We start from the raw sequence: 15,913 nt of genomic DNA on the forward strand, positions 1-15,913 counted from the left end.
GCGCATGTGCGTTGCGGCGGCGCGGTGGTTCCGCGTGCTGGCGGCATGTCAGCTGTACGCTGGGGCCGCGGCGCGGCGGGGTTCGGGAGGGCCCTGTGGCCGGCGGGAACCCCCGGCCTCCTGGCCGAGGAAGGTAATGAAGGGGAGTCCCGGAACCGCTGCCCTGCCGCCCCCACCCGCGGCCGTGACCTCTGGCTTCTCGACCCTCGGGATCCAGCTTCCTCCGACACTTGCCCTTTGATCTTGGGAGTTCTGGGGAACCCAGTGACTCGACCCCGCTTTCACGCGCCCTTGGCCCACTCTCCGGACAGGGGTCGGCGGGGCACTTTGATCTTCGACCCTTGATTTCTTTTGGAGCCCCATGACCCACTATTTACGGTTTAGGGTTTTTAGCCTTTGAATTGTCTGTGCCTTAGTTCGACGAACCTTTTATCCTCTACCCCACGCCCCACTTTTCCTTTTTCCTTTGCCCGTGGTGTCCCCTTCACTTTTGTCCTGTTAGTTTCTTTCCAGTGTGAGACCGGTGACCACTGACAGTTCCCACTGCCTTTAGGGTTCCTTTGCCCCTGTCAGGGCCCTCCCTCCCCCACCCCTGATGCCCGCCTCCTTCAGCCTCCCTGGTCTCTCCTGCAGGGGCTCTTGGTGGCGTCTGGGGCCGTAAGAGGAGCTCGACTGCCAGCCCTTGTGAGCAGGACCGCCGGAAGGACTGGGGCCATGCCGAGCTGCTGGAGGGTGAGCCTGACCCCCGAGGTTTGGGGCCTGAAGCCCCTTCCTCGCTGTCCCCCCGTCGGCAGCGCTGCTGGGAGCCGCCTCCCTGGTTCCCCACAGGGACCCCGGTGAGAAGGGATGTCAGTCTGTAAGGTGGGGTGACTCATGGGGTCCCGCTCTCTGGTGGTCCGAGGGCTCCCACGGTGAAGCGAGTGCTGTACACAGCGAGCTCTTGTAGTTCCCTCGTCCCAGCAGGGGCTCCCCCTTTCCAGATGAGACAGTCGAGGCCCAGATCTGTGGCTGGAGAGACTGGCTCAAGGCCACCCACCGCTGCACGTGCAGAGCTGGGCTTTGAGCTGTGACATGACCAAGCTCAGTGGTCCTGGCTCAGCTTCCTGGGCTTGGGCGCACGATGGGGTCTGCTCGTGGTCCTTGTCACCTGGGATGGACAGCCAGGTCCTGGCGGTCTCTGTAGCAAGTGGGGGGGCATCTGTCCTTCTCGCCGCCTCACTGTCCTCTCCCTCCCAGACGTCCAGTGCCTCCTGCTTCCCCTCCTGTCCCTTGTCCAGTGTGTGTCCAGCAGCCAGGAGTGGGGTGGGGGAGGCTTTGAAAAACAACACCTAATTTCAGAAAACCCCAAACACGCAGATCTGAAGCCACAGGTCCCATGGGCTTCAAGAGCAACCTTCTTTCGTTTCTCACCCATCTCATTATTTTAAAGCTAAGCCCAGGGTCTGGAAATCTGAATCACTTCACCTCACTCCCCAGCCTTGAACCATCCAACTGTTTCCTCTCTCACAGAATAATCTCCAGACCCCCACTGAGGGCCGTAGACCTCCAGGCCTTTGCCTACCTCCTCGGCTTCTGGCATCAGGAGCTTTGCACCTGCCTGTCCTGGGTCAGCCCCCAGGTGGCTTGGATGCGGCCGCCTCCAAGGGAAACCTGTGCCCACATCCTGCTTCTGCCTCGTGTCCTGCCCGACGCTTTGCCGCCGGCCACTGTCCCACACGTGCAGAAAGGGTCTGCTGAGTCTCCGGACACGGAGGCTAGGGCTGCGCCTGTGTTTCTGCTCTGGGCCAGCTCTCTCTGGGGCCAATGTTGTAGTGAGACAGGTGCAGGCAGGAGATGGATACCCTTGGTCCTCACGTTCGCGGATTCTGTGTTTGCAAAGTCTCCTACCAGCTGAACTTGTAACCCCAAAGCCGATGCACACCTTCCCAGCTGAGGTGGAGCCGGGCGAAGCCCTGTCAACAGGCATCCTTTTCAGGGTGTATCTGGTGCCACGTTTTTGCATTTTGTGCTGTTCGTTGGTGTTTCTGCAGTTTAAAATGGCCCCAGACCTGGTGCTGGGGTGCTGTCTAGTTTCCTCAGCTCAACGGGGCTGTGACGTGCCTTTTGTAGAAAATCTGCATGTTCGACAAGCTTTGTTGAGGGGTGAGATGTAGGAGTGTTGGCTGTGAGTTCAATGTTAGTGAATTAGCAATACATAGGAAATAAGATATCTCAGATGAGAACTCACAAAACAGTGTTATGTGTGGACCTGTTGGTGGAAATATGACCACGGGCTCTCAGGAGCCCCGTGTTTGCCTGGGAGTGGTGGTTCCCTGTTCACCAGCTCAGTGGCCTGAAACTCTGTAGAACAGAACTGCCCCAGGTCCTGAGAGCTGACTGTCCTTGAAGTGGCGCAGGGCGGCGGCGGGCTGTGAATTGTCTGTGTGTGGGGTGGTGGGGTGTGGGGGTAATGGCACGTGCGTGCAAAGGCCTGAGGCCATTACGGATGGAGTGGGGGTGGGAGGGGCAGGGAGGCGCCGGCACCCGGGTGGATTTTGAAGGCAGAGCCCTGAGGAGGCGCTCACGGGCTGCATGTAGAGGGGGAGAGTCACAGACGACCTGTGACTTTTGTTCAGGCTGGGAAGGACAGAGCTTGGCGGGGGTGGGGGAAGACGCAGAGAGGCAGGTTGTGGGCAACACCGGGAGCCTGTTCGGGACGTTGGGTTTGAGTGGCTCGGGTGGATGGGTGCTGGTTGGGTGGGCGGGGCGTGCGTGGCCAACGAGGTAAGTCTAGGGACGTTGTCGGTGGTCAGCAGACACACGGGGCTGAGGTCTGTCGCCTCCTGGGCAGCGGGGTCCCCTGACGTCTCGCCCTCTGCCCCACAGTGCTCAAGGCGCGGGTGCGGCAGCTGCAGGCCGAGGGCATGGCAGAGGTGACGGTGAAGAGGGTGGCCAAGAGGGTGGCCGTGGCTCGAGCCCCGGAGGCTGGCGGCGCCCAGCCACCCAGGCAGGCCCCGGCCGGGGCCAAGGGGGCCGGGGCCAAGGGCGCCGCCGCCACACTCAGCAGCCGCTGGGCGCAGAAACTGGACAGCGATCAGCAGCTGATGGAGAAGCGCAAGCAGCGGCTGGAGGGGAAACTGCAGAAGCGTGTGGAGAAGGGGGCCTGGCAAAAGCAGCTGCGCCTGGAGCCCCGGCTGCTGAGCAGGAAGCTGGCGAGCCAGCTGCAGCACTGGGAGCAGGGGGCACCCCGGAGCCCGTGGGAGGAGCAGCTGGCACAGCTGCTGCAGGAGGCCCCACACAGGCTGAGCAGCGAGGCGGCGGCGGCTCCGGCGGACAGAGGCCCCGAGTCGCGTCTGGAGGGCCAGCAGCAGAGGCTCCTGTCCTTCTTTGAGTGCTGCCTGCTCACGGGCCACCTGCCCCTGGCCCACCACGTGCTGGTCACCCACCACAGCAAGTCCCAGCAGCAGCGGCTGCTCACGCTCTCCATGTACAACATGGTCATGCTCGGCTGGGCTCGCCAGGTGAGTGACTGGGCCCAGGGAGCGAGTGCCCCAGGGTCGGAGGCAGAAGCCAACTTGAGGGCACTTAGATTCGAACCCTTGTCTTTTAGCTCCAGGGCTCAGGCCTTTGTCCTTTATTGTTTTAATAATTCTTTAGGCTTGTCGATTATGAGTCACACGTGGCCTTCAAAGCAAAGTGTGAAAATGACCAAAAGGGCAGGAAGAAGCTGTGCTCTGGTTCAGAGCATTTCCTTCTGGTTACTTGACCACGGCTCTAGTGCTAGGGGTGCTGCAGACCCTCCCTGGGGCTGCGACCTCAGTGCTTTCCATCTGGCTTGTTCTCGTCTCGAGGTTCCTAGGTGGGCTCCTTCTTTTTAATGCAGACATTCACAGCTGTGAATTTCCCTCTGGGAACAACTTTAGCTGCTTCCCTCTCCCACGTCTTCTGTTTTCACCTGCGACTTCTCCTCTGACCTGTGGCTGCTTAGGAGTGTTGCTTAAGCGCCCTTGCTGTGAAAACTTCCCCAACGCCCTCCCTCCCGTGGGTCTGCGACCTCATTTGAGGAGCAGCAGGGAAAGCGTTAGTGCCGGGCAATCAAGGGAAACAGTTGTGTGGAGACACAGGTGCAACTCACTAAGGCAGGTTGGCGGCAGGGACTTCGCTGTGCTGACTCACGCACAGAACGCGGCCCAGAGCTGCCTGATAGCGCTGGGAGGCTCCCAAGGCCTCCACAGCGACAGTCACGGGGGGCTTCTTGCCTGCATTGTCTTTGCAGGAGGGCACTCAGTTCCAGGAGTTAGTCTGCCTTCCCAGGTCTCTGGCCTCTGCCGTCCCCCCCACAAAGCGTCCTGTTACAGCAGCATATTTCTGATTAGATGAGCTTCCTGGGGCTGCCGAACAAATGAACAAACTGGGAGGCTTAAAGTAGCAGAAGTTTGTTTTCTTTTAGTCCCAGCGGCCAGACGTCCGAGGTCAGGGCGTGGCAGGGCCCCACTCCCTCTGGAGGCTCCAGGGGAGGGCGCTTCGTGCCTCTGCCAGCTCCTGGGTCTGCGATGTCCCTTGGGCTGTGACCGCGTCCCTCTGATCTCTGCCTCAGTGCTCACACGGCCTCCTCCAGTGTGACCTCATCCTAACTGCACCTGACCTCATCTAACTGACCTCATCCTAACTGCACCCTGCACCTGCAGGGACCCGGCTTCCAAATAAGGCCCTTTTCTGAGGTTCCAGGTGGATGTGAGTTTGGGGGGCCCTAGGCAGCCAGCCTATGTCGGGCAGGCCTGGCTGCCACCCAGACCTGAGTTTAGTCCCGTTCTGCCACGTGCTCCCTGTGGCCACACCCCCCCCTTCCCTCTGAGCCTTGGGTTTCCCATCTTGGGAGGAGTGAGGGCTGTAATCCAGGGCTCCAACCTCATGTATGTGTGTGCTTAACACTGTGAAGGTTCGAATGCATGTTTTCATGGTGGTGGTGACGTTACTGTGAGTTTTTTTTTCTTTTTTTTAATAAAAGTTGTTTCCACTTTTTATTTATTTATTGGGCTGCATCAGGTCTTAGTTGTGGCTCGCGGGATCTAGAGCGCAGGCTCAGTAGTTGTGGTGCACAGGCTTAGTTGCTCCGCGGCACGTGGGATCCTCTCGGACCAGGGCTCGAACCCATGTCCCCTGCGTTGGCAGGAGGATCCTTAACCACTGCGCCACCAGGGAAGTCCTCCTACTGTGAGTGTTTAGAGGTAGGATAGATGGGCTGAATCTGGACCAGCAGCGTCCGGTAGGCCTTTCTGTGACTTTGCCAGTGTTCCTCACCTGCTCCAGCGTCCTGTCGCTGCTGAAGCGAGTGTTTAATTTAAACTAAGCTAAGTGGCCGCTGTGGTTGGTGACTACCGGACTGAGCAGCCCCCGCTTCCTGCCCCCCACCCCGGGCCGTGCAGGCAGGCACCTAGGACCCAGTTGCTGGCACGTGGTCTGGGGTGGCAGCACCTGTCAGACAGGGTGCAGGACACATGGCGGGGTGCTGGGAATGCCTCTCTCTGGAAGGGTCTGTGCCATCTCTCCTGAGCCACCAGTGGGCTGGAGGAGAAACCACAGGGGAAGTTAGCGGCGAGGCCTGTGTGGAGGGAGGCCCGGTCGCCGGGAAACTGGGTAGAGGAGTGGGCGGGCAGTAGGGAGCACTGTGGGCCGAGCTGGGGCCTCCCTTCTGTCCACACCCGGCCCCCCCGCAGGCCCTCACCCCTCTTGGTTCCCCCAGGGCTCCTTCAAAGAGCTGACGTACGTGTTCTTCATGCTGAAAGACGCCGGCCTCGCCCCGGACCTGCAGTCCTACGCGGCTGCCCTGCAGTGCATGGGGCGCCTGGACCAGGATGCTGGTACCATCCGAAGGTGGGTGGATCGGTGTAGGGTGGCCTGGCTGAGCTGGGGGCTGGGATCCCTGGGGCTCCCCGGGCACTGGCGCTGTGAGCCGGGTGTGTGTGCCCTGCAGGTGCCTGAAGCAGATGGCGCAGGACGGGCTACAGCTGCAGGGGCTCTTCACGGCTGTGCCGCTGAGCGCCGAGGAGCGGGCTGAGCTCCTGCGGGCCGTGCGCAAGGCCAAGCCCACCTTCACCCCCCCGCGGCCGCCCGTGCCCCCGCCCCAGGTCAACACCTCGCCGCTGCTCCGGGAGATATACGCCAAGGTGAGCTGGGGCCTGTGGCCTGGCACCTGCCGGGGGCGGGGGGCGGGGGGGGGTTGTCGTCTCCGGGTGCCTTGGCCCCTTCCCGTCTCTCCTGGCGGGGTCGGCCCCACCCACCCCCATGCTGGCGGGAGGGAGGCTGCTGTGGGGGGCCCATGCCGCACCGTCCTCGGTTTCCACGTGGCGATGCAGCTGTGGGCCGAGTGTCGGGGTGTCGCAGGGCCTGTGTGCCCTCTCTAAGACTGGACAGCTACCTCCGCAGGCGGCAGGCAGCGGGCAAGGCCACACCTACCTCCCAGGGTGGAGTAGGGCATGACATCTTGAGGCACTGGGTTTTTTATTTTTACTGGGACATAGTTCTCCTATTCTACAGTTCACCTTTTAAAGTGTAATTCAGTATTTTTTTTTTTTTACTATATTGATCTCTATGTAATTCCAGAACATTCCATTATCCCAAAAGGAAGCCCGTCCCCATCAGCAGTCAGTGCCCATTCCCCCCGCCAACCCCTGACAACCACTAACCACTAACTCTCTGTGGATCGGCCTGTTCTGGACGTTTCCCATCAGTGGAATCACACACCGTATGTCCTTCTGTGTCTGGCTTCTCTCACTGAGCATCGTGTTCTCAGGGTCCGTCCACGCTGTAGCGAGTGTCAGGGCTTTCACCCCTTCTCAGGGTTGAGTGATGTTCCCGTGTGTGGAGGGACCACATTGTGTTTATCTATCATCTGTTGACGGACACTTTGGTCGTTTCTAGCTTTTAAGCATCGTGAACCGCGTTGCTGTGGCTGTGGACAGGTCTTTGTGCAGATGTATGTTTTGGATTCTCAGTGTGTGTGTTGGGTTTCGCTATTTTTAATTTGTCTATTTTGGGAAGGGTCACACGCTCACACAGTGGCGAGTTTACAGAGAAAACGGCAGCACCCGGGGACTCGCACTGGCTTCCTGGGCACCCTGCCCGCCTGGCAAGGCCAGCAGATGCTGTTACACCAGCATCGTTGTCTTACTGTCCTGGGCCCTGCTCCCCCCGCAGCGTTAAGGATGGATGGTTTTCAGAAGACTTGGGGAAATGACTGTGATTCTGCCGGGGGGGCGGGCGGGGTCCTGGCATGTGTACGGTGGACAGCTGCTCTTCTTGACCTCGGGTGTGGATGGAACCCTGGGGGACTCAGGTCGAGAGGTCAGGCACCGGCACCTCACCACCAGCCTGTTGCCACCAGCAGGATCCCGCTGTGTCCTACCCGAGGCTGCACTTGTCCCTGAAGGAGCTGCAGGGCCTCTTCCAACAGCAGCTTCGCGTGGAGATGGCCACCACCATCACCGTGGAGTCCGTGGAGAAGGTTCCACTGCTGACCAAGGAGGTCCTGCATGCGGTAAGGGGCTGGGGGGTGGTCCGCTCCGGCTGAGCTGGGCGTCCCCTGCCTGGGCAGGGTCGCGTGGGGGAGGCCGGCTGCACGGCAACCACCCCCCCCCACCCCCCCACTGAGCCAGGCACTGCCAGGCATAGGGCTGGGGCCTCGCGGGCTGCAGGGTTGGGTGGGCACGGTGATGACTCCTTGTGTACCCCCTCCCCCCAGCGGAAGACCCTGGCAGGCCTGCGCACCCGATGGAGGACGGCGCTGTACCGGGAGCTGCAAGAGACCAAGGAGAGCGAGGCCCACGCTGCTCGAGAAGGCCGCCTCTCACTCTTCCCGTACCTGTGCCTGCTCAGTGAGAAGGAGGTTGTGAGGATGCTGCTGCAGGTGCGCGCGGGGCCGGGGGGAGGGGCTGCTGCGGGTGTGCCTGCGGGTTCCACACGGAGTGCGGGGCTCACGGCGCTCGCTGCCCTCCAGACCCTCCAGGCGCTGCCCGCGCAGGGAGAGTCACTTCTCTTCTTGGCACACGAGCTGGGTCTGCGTGTCTTCAAGAGGAAGCAGCTCAGAAACGAGGTGCAGGAACTGGAGCAGCGCTACTCCAAGTACCTGCACCTGCTGGCCTCCGACACCCAGGTGAGGCCCAGGGAGCCCGGGTGGGGAAACCCAGGCGTTGAGCGGAGGTCCCCTCCCCTCTCTCCTCTCCCCTTTCCTGAGGCGGCTGGATTTGCCCCCAGACTCCACCTCATTTTCCTCACCTAACCCTGGGATAGCAGTCAGCTCACCCCTCCCTGGGGGTGGGTGGGGGTCTCCAGCTCTGTACCCAGACTCTCCTCCCCCTGAGCCACCCTCCCGCTCGCAGGTGGCGGAACCGTGCCTGCCACGGCAGCATTGGGAGGCACTGGGGGTGCCTGAGGCCCCCCACGAGCAGCCCTGGCCCATGTCAGTGGTGGTGCAGCTGGGCAAGCAGCTGGCGGAGGTGCTGGTGCGGGCCGCGCAGATGCCCAGCAGCCTGGCAGCGCCCCGGAGCCCCGGCACGCTCATCCCTGTGCTCTACCATGTGTACTCCTTCCGCAGCTTCCGCCAGGTGGGCCACTGTGGGGACGGGCGTGCGAGGAGGCCGTGGGCTCTGGGTGGTGCAGGGCCCCTGGGCCACGGTGGGATCCTGCCAGAATTGTGCTGTGGCCTCAGACCTGGTCTCAGGGTCAGGGCGTCTGAGGGGACCCCGGGGCCCTCCTCCACGGCCTTTGGGGCAGCCCCCTGACCTTCTCTGCCTGCCCCGCCCCCAGATCGGCATCCTGAAGCCTCACCCCGCCTTCACGCAGCTGCTGGAGACGGCGGCAGAGCGCACACTGACCTTTGAGTCGACGGACGTGCCCATGCTGTGCCCACCGCTGCCCTGGACGTCGCCCCACTCGGGCGCCTTTCTGCTGAGCCCCACCAAGATGATGCGCTCAGTGGAGGGCAGCCAGCAGCACCAGCTCCTGCTGGAGCGCTGCCCGCCTGCCGAGCTGCACGGTGCCCTGGATGCCCTCACCCAGCTGGGCAACTGTGCCTGGCGGGTCAACGGGCGCGTGCTGGACCTGGTGCTGCAGCTCTTCGCTGACAAGGGCTGCCCTCGCCTGGGTGTGCCCGCCCCGCCCTCCGAGGCCCCCCGGCCACCCGAGGGCCGTCGGGCTCCCAACCGCTGCTTGCTGCCCGAGGTCTCGCCTGCTGAAAAGGCTGAGATGCGGCGGGAGCTGGCCCGGCGCCTCAAGGTGGCACGGGAGATGCAGAGCCTGCGCGCCGATGCGCTGTACCGCCTGTCGCTGGCCCGGCACCTGCGGCACCGTGTCTTCTGGCTGCCGCACAACATGGACTTCCGCGGCCGGACCTATCCCTGCTCACCGCATTTCAACCACCTGGGCAGCGACCTGGCCCGCGCACTGCTGGAGTTCGCCCAGGGCCGCCCGCTCGGCCCGCACGGCCTCAACTGGCTCAAGATCCATCTGGTCAACCTCACGGGGCTCAAGAAGCGCGAGTCGCTGCAGGCACGCCGGGACTATGCGGACGAGCTGATGGAGGACATCCTGGACTCGGCGGACCGGCCCATGACGGTGGGTGGCGTGGGGAGGACAGCAGCTGGGCCCTGACCCCTGACCCCTGACCGTCTGGCTCTCCTGGCCGCCGCGGCACCCACCTCAGACCCATGCAGGCACCCCCCGCCCCCTACTTCTTCCCAGGCACCCCTCTGCTTGTCTTTCCCTCTGTCCTGGGCCATCAGCAGCCTCCCATGCCGCAATAGGCCTCCCTCCAGGCTGGCCCCTCCCTGGTCTGTCACTCCTGTTCTCTGTCCACACCTGTCCCCACGACACCTGGACCCGCCCGGGAGGTGCCCCCAGGCTGCCTCTGACCCCGCCGGGGCTGGCCTCACCCAGCCCGCTGCTTCCTGCAGGGCCGCAAGTGGTGGATGGAGGCGGATGAGCCCTGGCAAGCCCTGGCCTGCTGCATGGAGGTCGCCCGGGCGGTGCGCGCCCCCGACCCCGCCGCCTACGTCTCCCACTTCCCAGTTCACCAGGTGAGCCAGGGGACTCTGGTGTGGAGCACCCTGCCCTTGCGGGCCCCTGCCCGGGCTGAGGCGCCGCGGGGTGGCCCGGGTGTCTGGCGCCTGGCCATCCCACTGCACAGGCTGGTGCTCCCACGGCTTGTGCAGGCACGCCGCCCCCCTTCTGCGCCTCGGTTCCGCTTTGTGGGAGGTCCAGGGAGCTCGCCGTGAGCGGAGCTGGGGAAGCCTGGGGCTCGCCGTGCCCCGCCCCTCGCTCCCTGCGCCTCACTCTTCCCCCCCTCGCCCAGGACGGCTCCTGTAACGGCCTGCAGCACTACGCCGCCCTGGGCCGGGACAGCGTGGGGGCCGCCTCCGTCAACCTGTTGCCCTCGGACCTGCCGCAGGACGTGTACAGTGAGGTGGCGGCACAGGTGCGCACCCACCCCGCCCCCGCTTGCTCTTATCCCCCAGCCCCACCCGGGTCTGTCTGTCGAACATCTGGGTGCTGTGGACCCCACTGCCACGGCCGCCAACTGTCAGGTGACCCGGCAGTCAGGCAGGGTTCCTGGGGGACGTGTCAGAGGGGGCAATGGTGAGGTCCAGGGGAAGAGAAGGAGCCTGGGGGTGGGAGGCTTCTGGGTGGGCAGGGCCCCGCCCACTGATGCCCCGCCCACTGACCCCTGCTCCAACAGGTGGAGGTGTTCCGCAGGCAGGACGCCGAACAGGGTGTGCAGGTGGCCCAGGTGCTGGAGGGTTTCATCAGCCGCAAGGTGGTCAAGCAGACGGTGATGACTGTAGTGTACGGGGTCACCCGCTACGGGGGCCGCCTGCAGATCGAGAAGCGCCTCCGGGAGATCCACGACTTCCCCCAGGTGCGCGGGGCCGAGACTCCAGATCCTGCCGGCCACTGTCCTGTAGCAGGTGGCCGCTGGGCAGCAGGCGGTCCTGACACAGGGTCTTGTCTCTGCCCACCGTGGGGTCCTCCAGCGGGGCCCATGGGAGCGAGCCCACCCCCTCAAGAGTGCGCGAGGTCACTGGCCCAGGGCCATCAGGCGTTGTAGAGGGAACCTGGGCCCCGCCCACGCCCTCCCCTCACCCTCTCCCCAGGACTTCGTGTGGGAGGCTTCTCACTACCTCGTGCGCCAGGTGTTCAACAGCCTGCAGGAGATGTTCTCGGGCACCCGGTCCATCCAGGTGAGGCCTCATCCTCCCCTTGCCCCCCGTCGGCCGTGGCTCCCCAGACCCGGCCCCCCTGAGCCCGGTGTCCGTCCCTGCAGCGCTGGCTGACCGAGAGCGCCCGGCTCATCTCCCACACGGGCTCGGCCGTGGAGTGGGTCACGCCCCTGGGCATCCCCATCATCCAGCCCTACCACCGTGACTCCAAGGTCATGGTATGTGCAGCCCCCCCGCCCCCCCCCGCCCCCCGCCGCTGCCGCGCCAGGCAGGACTCAACGCCCCTGCCCCTACCGCCCCTACCCTGCAGATCAAAGGCGGGCTCCAGAGCCTCACCTTCAGCAGCAGCGTGGACACCAGCCAGTGAGTGCACAGGGTGGGGGGGCGGGGCCGGGGTGCCTGGGCCGGGAGGCCACTGGGGTTGGGCCGGGCCGGGCTGAGGCTCCAGAGTCCCCCACCTTGCACCCCGCCCCCAGGAAGCCCAACACGCTGAAGCAGAAGAACGGCTTCCCGCCCAACTTCATCCACTCACTGGACTCCTCGCACATGATGCTCACGGCCCTGCACTGCTACAGGTGCACCAGGGCTGGGGACGCCGCGGTGGGTGCCGCCCGCTGGGGATGGGGTCAGGCGAGGACCGAAGCTGTGGGGGTCTGGGGGACCTGGTGCCCCAGAGGCGACAGGCCTCGAGGCAGGGAGGGGTTGGGATGTGGCTGACTGGGCAGGGGAGGGACTCCAAGTGTGCAGCTGGCCGTCGGAGGGTCCGCGGGCCCAGCCTGCTGCGTGGCCTGCTCTTGACGTGTGTGCACCTGCCGGGGCAGGCAGAGGGTGTCTAGTTTCTCACGGTTCTGTTAGAAACGGCTGCTCCTGTTGGGGAGGGTGTGTGGCCGCACTGAGCCAGACTGCTGTGGGAGTTCTGTGTTCTTCCTGTGCCCCCCTGGGGTGGCTCGGGGACCCCTGGGATGGAGCCCTGTGGTGGAAGGGGGCCCAGCCTCAGCCATCCCCTACGGGAAGCTGAGAATCAGTTGGGTGGCAGCTGGGGGTAGGGTGGCAAAGAGGCTTCTTCCTAAGAGGAGAACTTGTCACTTGCCTGCTGAGGGGCACGTGTGGCGCACAGACAGCTGCTGGAGTGTGCGGGGGTGAGGGGCGAGAGGAGAGTGGGCGTCACTGGACAGTGGGCCCCCCGGCTGAGCGGTGGGGAGGGGCTTGAGGTGAGAGCTGGGCCAGTGCTGGGCAGCGGTGGGGTGTGGATTGTGAGGGAGGGGACCTCAAGGCGTGGCCTCTCCACGGGGGCCCCTCACTGCTGCCGCAGGAAGGGCCTGACCTTCGTCTCGGTGCACGACTGCTTCTGGACCCACGCCGCTGACGTTGCGGTCATGAACCAGGTGCAGGCCCACCCCCACTAGGGCGGACACCCCCGGCTCTCGCGCCCCCGACCTCATCCCCTCCTGACCTGGGAAGCCCGGTCCCCCTGCCCCTTGGGCCTGGCTCCTGGCTGCTGACGCCCCCCCCACCTCCCCCCCCCCCCCCCATCGCAGGTCTGTCGCGAGCAGTTCGTCCGTCTGCACAGCCAGCCCATTCTTCACAACCTGTCCAGGTTCCTGATTGAGCGGTTCTGCTCCGACCCCAGGTGAGGCCCCCCCCCAGCCCAGCACCGCAGAGGCCGCTCCCTCCCCAGGCCGCCCCAGCCTTACCCCCACCCGGCCTTTGCCCTCAGGACCTCCAAGAGCATCTGGGTCTCCAGGCTGATGGACACGCTGCTGTCTGTGCCCAAGACAGGTGAGGCCCAGGGCTGGACGGCCCCTCACCGGGCTGGGGCGGGGCCTTCCCCAGGGCCCGCCCCCAGCCTTCTGCTCTGCTCCGCAGGGACATTCAACCTGGAGCAGGTGAAGCACTCCACGTACTTCTTCAGCTGACGGCCCGTGCTGCCTCCCTGTACCTTAGTGTGAATAAAGGTCTGTCACCACGTGGGGGCTGCTTGCCTCGGGGAGGGGCGGGCTGCGCGCTGGGTCCAGGCAGAGCGATCATACGCGGCAGGCTGGGCGCCAATGCTGTCTTTTATTGCGCGGAATGGGGGCGTGGGGCTTAGTGGGGCGTGGGGGGCGCAGTGGGCGCTGCTGCCTCGGCTCGTCAGTACATTCACCATGACGGCAGGGACCCCCCCAGCCTCGCCCCTATGCTGGGGTGCTGGAGGGAGTGGTATGTGCCCACTCCGGGGCGGTCACCGCGGACGCACGTGGACAGGGACCAGGCTGGTTATTGCGCTAGCGCGATGGGGGCAGCGGGAAACCGGCGGGCTAAGTATTGCACTTAAAAACAGATCCTCATTGGAGGGCGAGGGCGGGCGCGGGCGGGGCTCCACGGCCCTCTTCCCCTTGGCCCCGGCCGGCCTGTCCCCGCTTCACAGTTGGGGGAACTGAGGCACCGAGGTGAAGGGAGCCCCCTCGCCCGCGCGTGCGCGGGGCCGCCGGGGGCAGGGGCAATGTGGGTGGGCTCAGGGCGATGGGTGGCTTGGCGGGGGTGTCCCGCCGGCCCGGGTCGCCCGTCCGACTACGACTACCTACGTCTCCTCTATGGCTTCTGGGGCGGGCGGCCCGGGCTGCACAATGGCATGGCTTTGGTCTGAGTGACAGCCCCGCCCCGGCCTGGCTGGGCCACAGGGCGGCGCGCAAGGGTCACAAGTTGGACGAGAGACGTGAGCGCGCGGAGTCCAGCGGGTCGGGTCCGCCGGTGGCGCCAGGTGAGGGTGAGGGCGAGGCCGAGTCCCTGCGGTCCGGGCTGGGCCCTGCGGCCCGGGCGGCGGGCGCAGGCCCCAGGCGCGGCGTGGAGCTGCTGGCCGGGCGCACCGAGGCTCCGGGGCCGGGGCCAGGGCCGGGTGCGCCGTGGGGCAGCGAGGGCTGCGAGGCGGACAGCTGGGCGCGAGGCGCGGCTCAGGCGGCGCGCGGGCAGCGCGGGCCCGGCGCAGGGCGCAGCAGGTGAGCCAGGCACGCCGCCATAGGGCGAGGTCCGCGGTGCCCGGGGGCTGGAGGGCGCGCCCGGGGGGCTGGCAGCAGGCCCGGGCCCGGGCGAGGCGGCCGTGGGCGCGGGCCCGGGGGGCAAGCGGTGCACGAGGCGCGGCGAACCGAGCGCCAGGGGCCCGACGAGCGGGTGCGCCACCTGCGGGCAGAAGCTCATGGCCACGGCCTGCTGCAGCGTGGCAATGGCCGAGGCGCCCTGCGGCGGCGGCGGCGGCGGTGGCGGGAAGAGGCCGACGCGCTGGCCCAGCTCGGCCTGCTGCACCATCTCGCGGTCGTACTTGACGATCTCCTGGATGATGGCGTTCTCCTGGTTGTTGAACACGCCCGAGTTGAGGTCGTGCTGCACCTTGTGCAGCAGGATCGAGTTCTTCTTGCCTGGTTTAGGGGAGGGGGGCGCGTCAGAGTTGCCTGCTGCCGTGCGCTGCACACACGCGTGGAGCGCCTTCTGCGTGCAGTAGGCCTGCATCTGAGTGCCTGCCCTGAACAGCCAGCACGAATGGAGCCCCTCCTGCACACAGCAAACATGCCAAGTGTCTACTGTGTATAGGAAGCTGAACTAGTACACCTACCGTATACAGCAAGCATGAATCAAGCACCTTTGTGTGTAGCAAACAAACACGTCAAGCACCTGCTTCACACACAAAGCAAGTATGAGACACCCGAATCCTGCTGGCATGCAGGGAGCACTTCCTGTATACAGCAAGCATGTATCGTGCACCTGCTGTGTACACCACGCAGGTATCAGACACTTACTGTGCACAGCAGCCCACGCAGACTCCTGCCTGTACACGGCCGGCATGCTGAATGCCTGCCGTGTACGTAGCAAGCATGGGTTGAGTGCTTACTGTATATAGCAAACACATCGAGCAAATACTGTACAGAGCAAAAATTGAAGCGCCTCTTATAACATAAACACGTTGAGTGCTTTCTGCGTACTGGGAAGTCTTAACAACTCTTCCCTACCGCACCCCATTTTGCTTCTGCAGCCATTCGCTGTCTTTATTCCCACACATAGTACCAAGGGCCTCTATCTCTCTGAATCCTGCTCTAGTCTTCAGCAAGTCCTTAGCCATTTCTAAGGTTCCCCCTGCCCGGCCACCTCTCCCTTTACCCAAAGCCACCCCCCCCCACACACACAGGCCAGGCCACCAGATTCCTCCATATGCCCACCCTCATAAAGTGCACAGGTCCTGATCAGGTCCTCCCCTGCCTGGGATCATCCATGGCTCCCCAATGCTTCTGACCTACAGCCCAAGCGCCTTCCTCTACAGCCCTGTGGCCTCATGTGCCTGGTGCCCGCCTCCCTCCCAGCTTCCCTGAGTCCCTGGACTCCAGGCCTCTTTCCCACCTCAGGGCCTTGGCACATGCTGTCTCCACTCCCAGAACATGCCTCTGTCTTTCTACCGGCAACGCCTACCCGTCTGGGTCTCCACTTGGAGTCACAAGGACATCCCCTCCTCTGTGACAAGCCTGAGGGCAGCCACCCCGTCAGCCTCATGGGCCACATCTACACCTCCCGGCACACAGCAGGTGCTCAAACATTTGCCTAGGGAGCAGAAACACCCATTTCCCCATCCCTGGGAAACCGGGGCCGTGTCTGGCCAAGGGAGAAAGTGGGTCAAGGAATCTGGTCCGGGGGTCAGAAGGGGCCCTGAGGGTCAGCTGGGCCATGCCACCCCACTCCTCAGGCGGCCCCCCGACAGC

The 15,913-nt window shown here is 64.5% G+C and overlaps 2 protein-coding genes across 13 annotated transcripts in view; one reads left to right on the top strand and one right to left on the bottom strand.

Moving 5' to 3' along the window:
* POLRMT (RNA polymerase mitochondrial) overlaps positions 1-15,913 on the top strand; it is a 20,644-nt gene continuing 4,731 nt past the window's right edge. For 4 of the 12 annotated variants that reach the window (XR_004526113.2, XR_004526114.2, XR_004526115.2 and 1 more), the window contains exons 1-21: positions 1-133; positions 634-732; positions 2,866-3,500; positions 5,723-5,853; positions 5,954-6,146; positions 7,364-7,516; positions 7,721-7,885; positions 7,976-8,131; positions 8,358-8,582; positions 8,785-9,591; positions 9,930-10,052; positions 10,328-10,450; positions 10,712-10,891; positions 11,127-11,213; positions 11,297-11,410; positions 11,503-11,555; positions 11,669-11,767; positions 12,505-12,577; positions 12,731-12,822; positions 12,910-12,971; positions 13,059-13,147. Coding sequence is in view for 7 of the 12 variants with exons in the window: in XM_033855018.2 (XP_033710909.1) it covers positions 46-133; positions 634-732; positions 2,866-3,500; positions 5,723-5,853; positions 5,954-6,146; positions 7,364-7,516; positions 7,721-7,885; positions 7,976-8,131; positions 8,358-8,582; positions 8,785-9,591; positions 9,930-10,052; positions 10,328-10,450; positions 10,712-10,891; positions 11,127-11,213; positions 11,297-11,410; positions 11,503-11,555; positions 11,669-11,767; positions 12,505-12,577; positions 12,731-12,822; positions 12,910-12,971; positions 13,059-13,108 (3,708 nt within the window). In the remaining 5 variants the exon portion in view is untranslated. Of the gene's footprint in view, positions 134-633; positions 837-2,865; positions 3,501-5,722; positions 5,854-5,953; positions 6,147-7,363; positions 7,517-7,720; positions 7,886-7,975; positions 8,132-8,357; positions 8,583-8,784; positions 9,592-9,912; positions 10,053-10,327; positions 10,451-10,711; positions 10,960-11,126; positions 11,214-11,296; positions 11,411-11,502; positions 11,556-11,668; positions 11,768-12,465; positions 12,578-12,730; positions 12,823-12,909; positions 12,972-13,058; positions 13,159-15,913 lie in introns of those variants that run through there. The other 8 variants (XM_033855021.2, XM_073803617.1, XR_012331181.1 and 5 more) reach the window with 8 other exon arrangements.
* HCN2 (hyperpolarization activated cyclic nucleotide gated potassium and sodium channel 2) overlaps positions 13,237-15,913 on the bottom strand; it is a 21,013-nt gene continuing 18,336 nt past the window's right edge. Inside the window, 2 exon segments of the mRNA XM_033855025.2 lie at positions 13,237-14,104; positions 14,106-14,584. Coding sequence (XP_033710916.1) covers positions 13,868-14,104; positions 14,106-14,584 — 716 coding nt within the window. The 3' untranslated portion in view covers positions 13,237-13,867.

The sequence above is a fragment of the Tursiops truncatus genome, chromosome 3 (assembly GCF_011762595.2).
Source record: "Tursiops truncatus isolate mTurTru1 chromosome 3, mTurTru1.mat.Y, whole genome shotgun sequence".
Lineage (NCBI taxonomy): Eukaryota > Metazoa > Chordata > Mammalia > Artiodactyla > Delphinidae > Tursiops > Tursiops truncatus.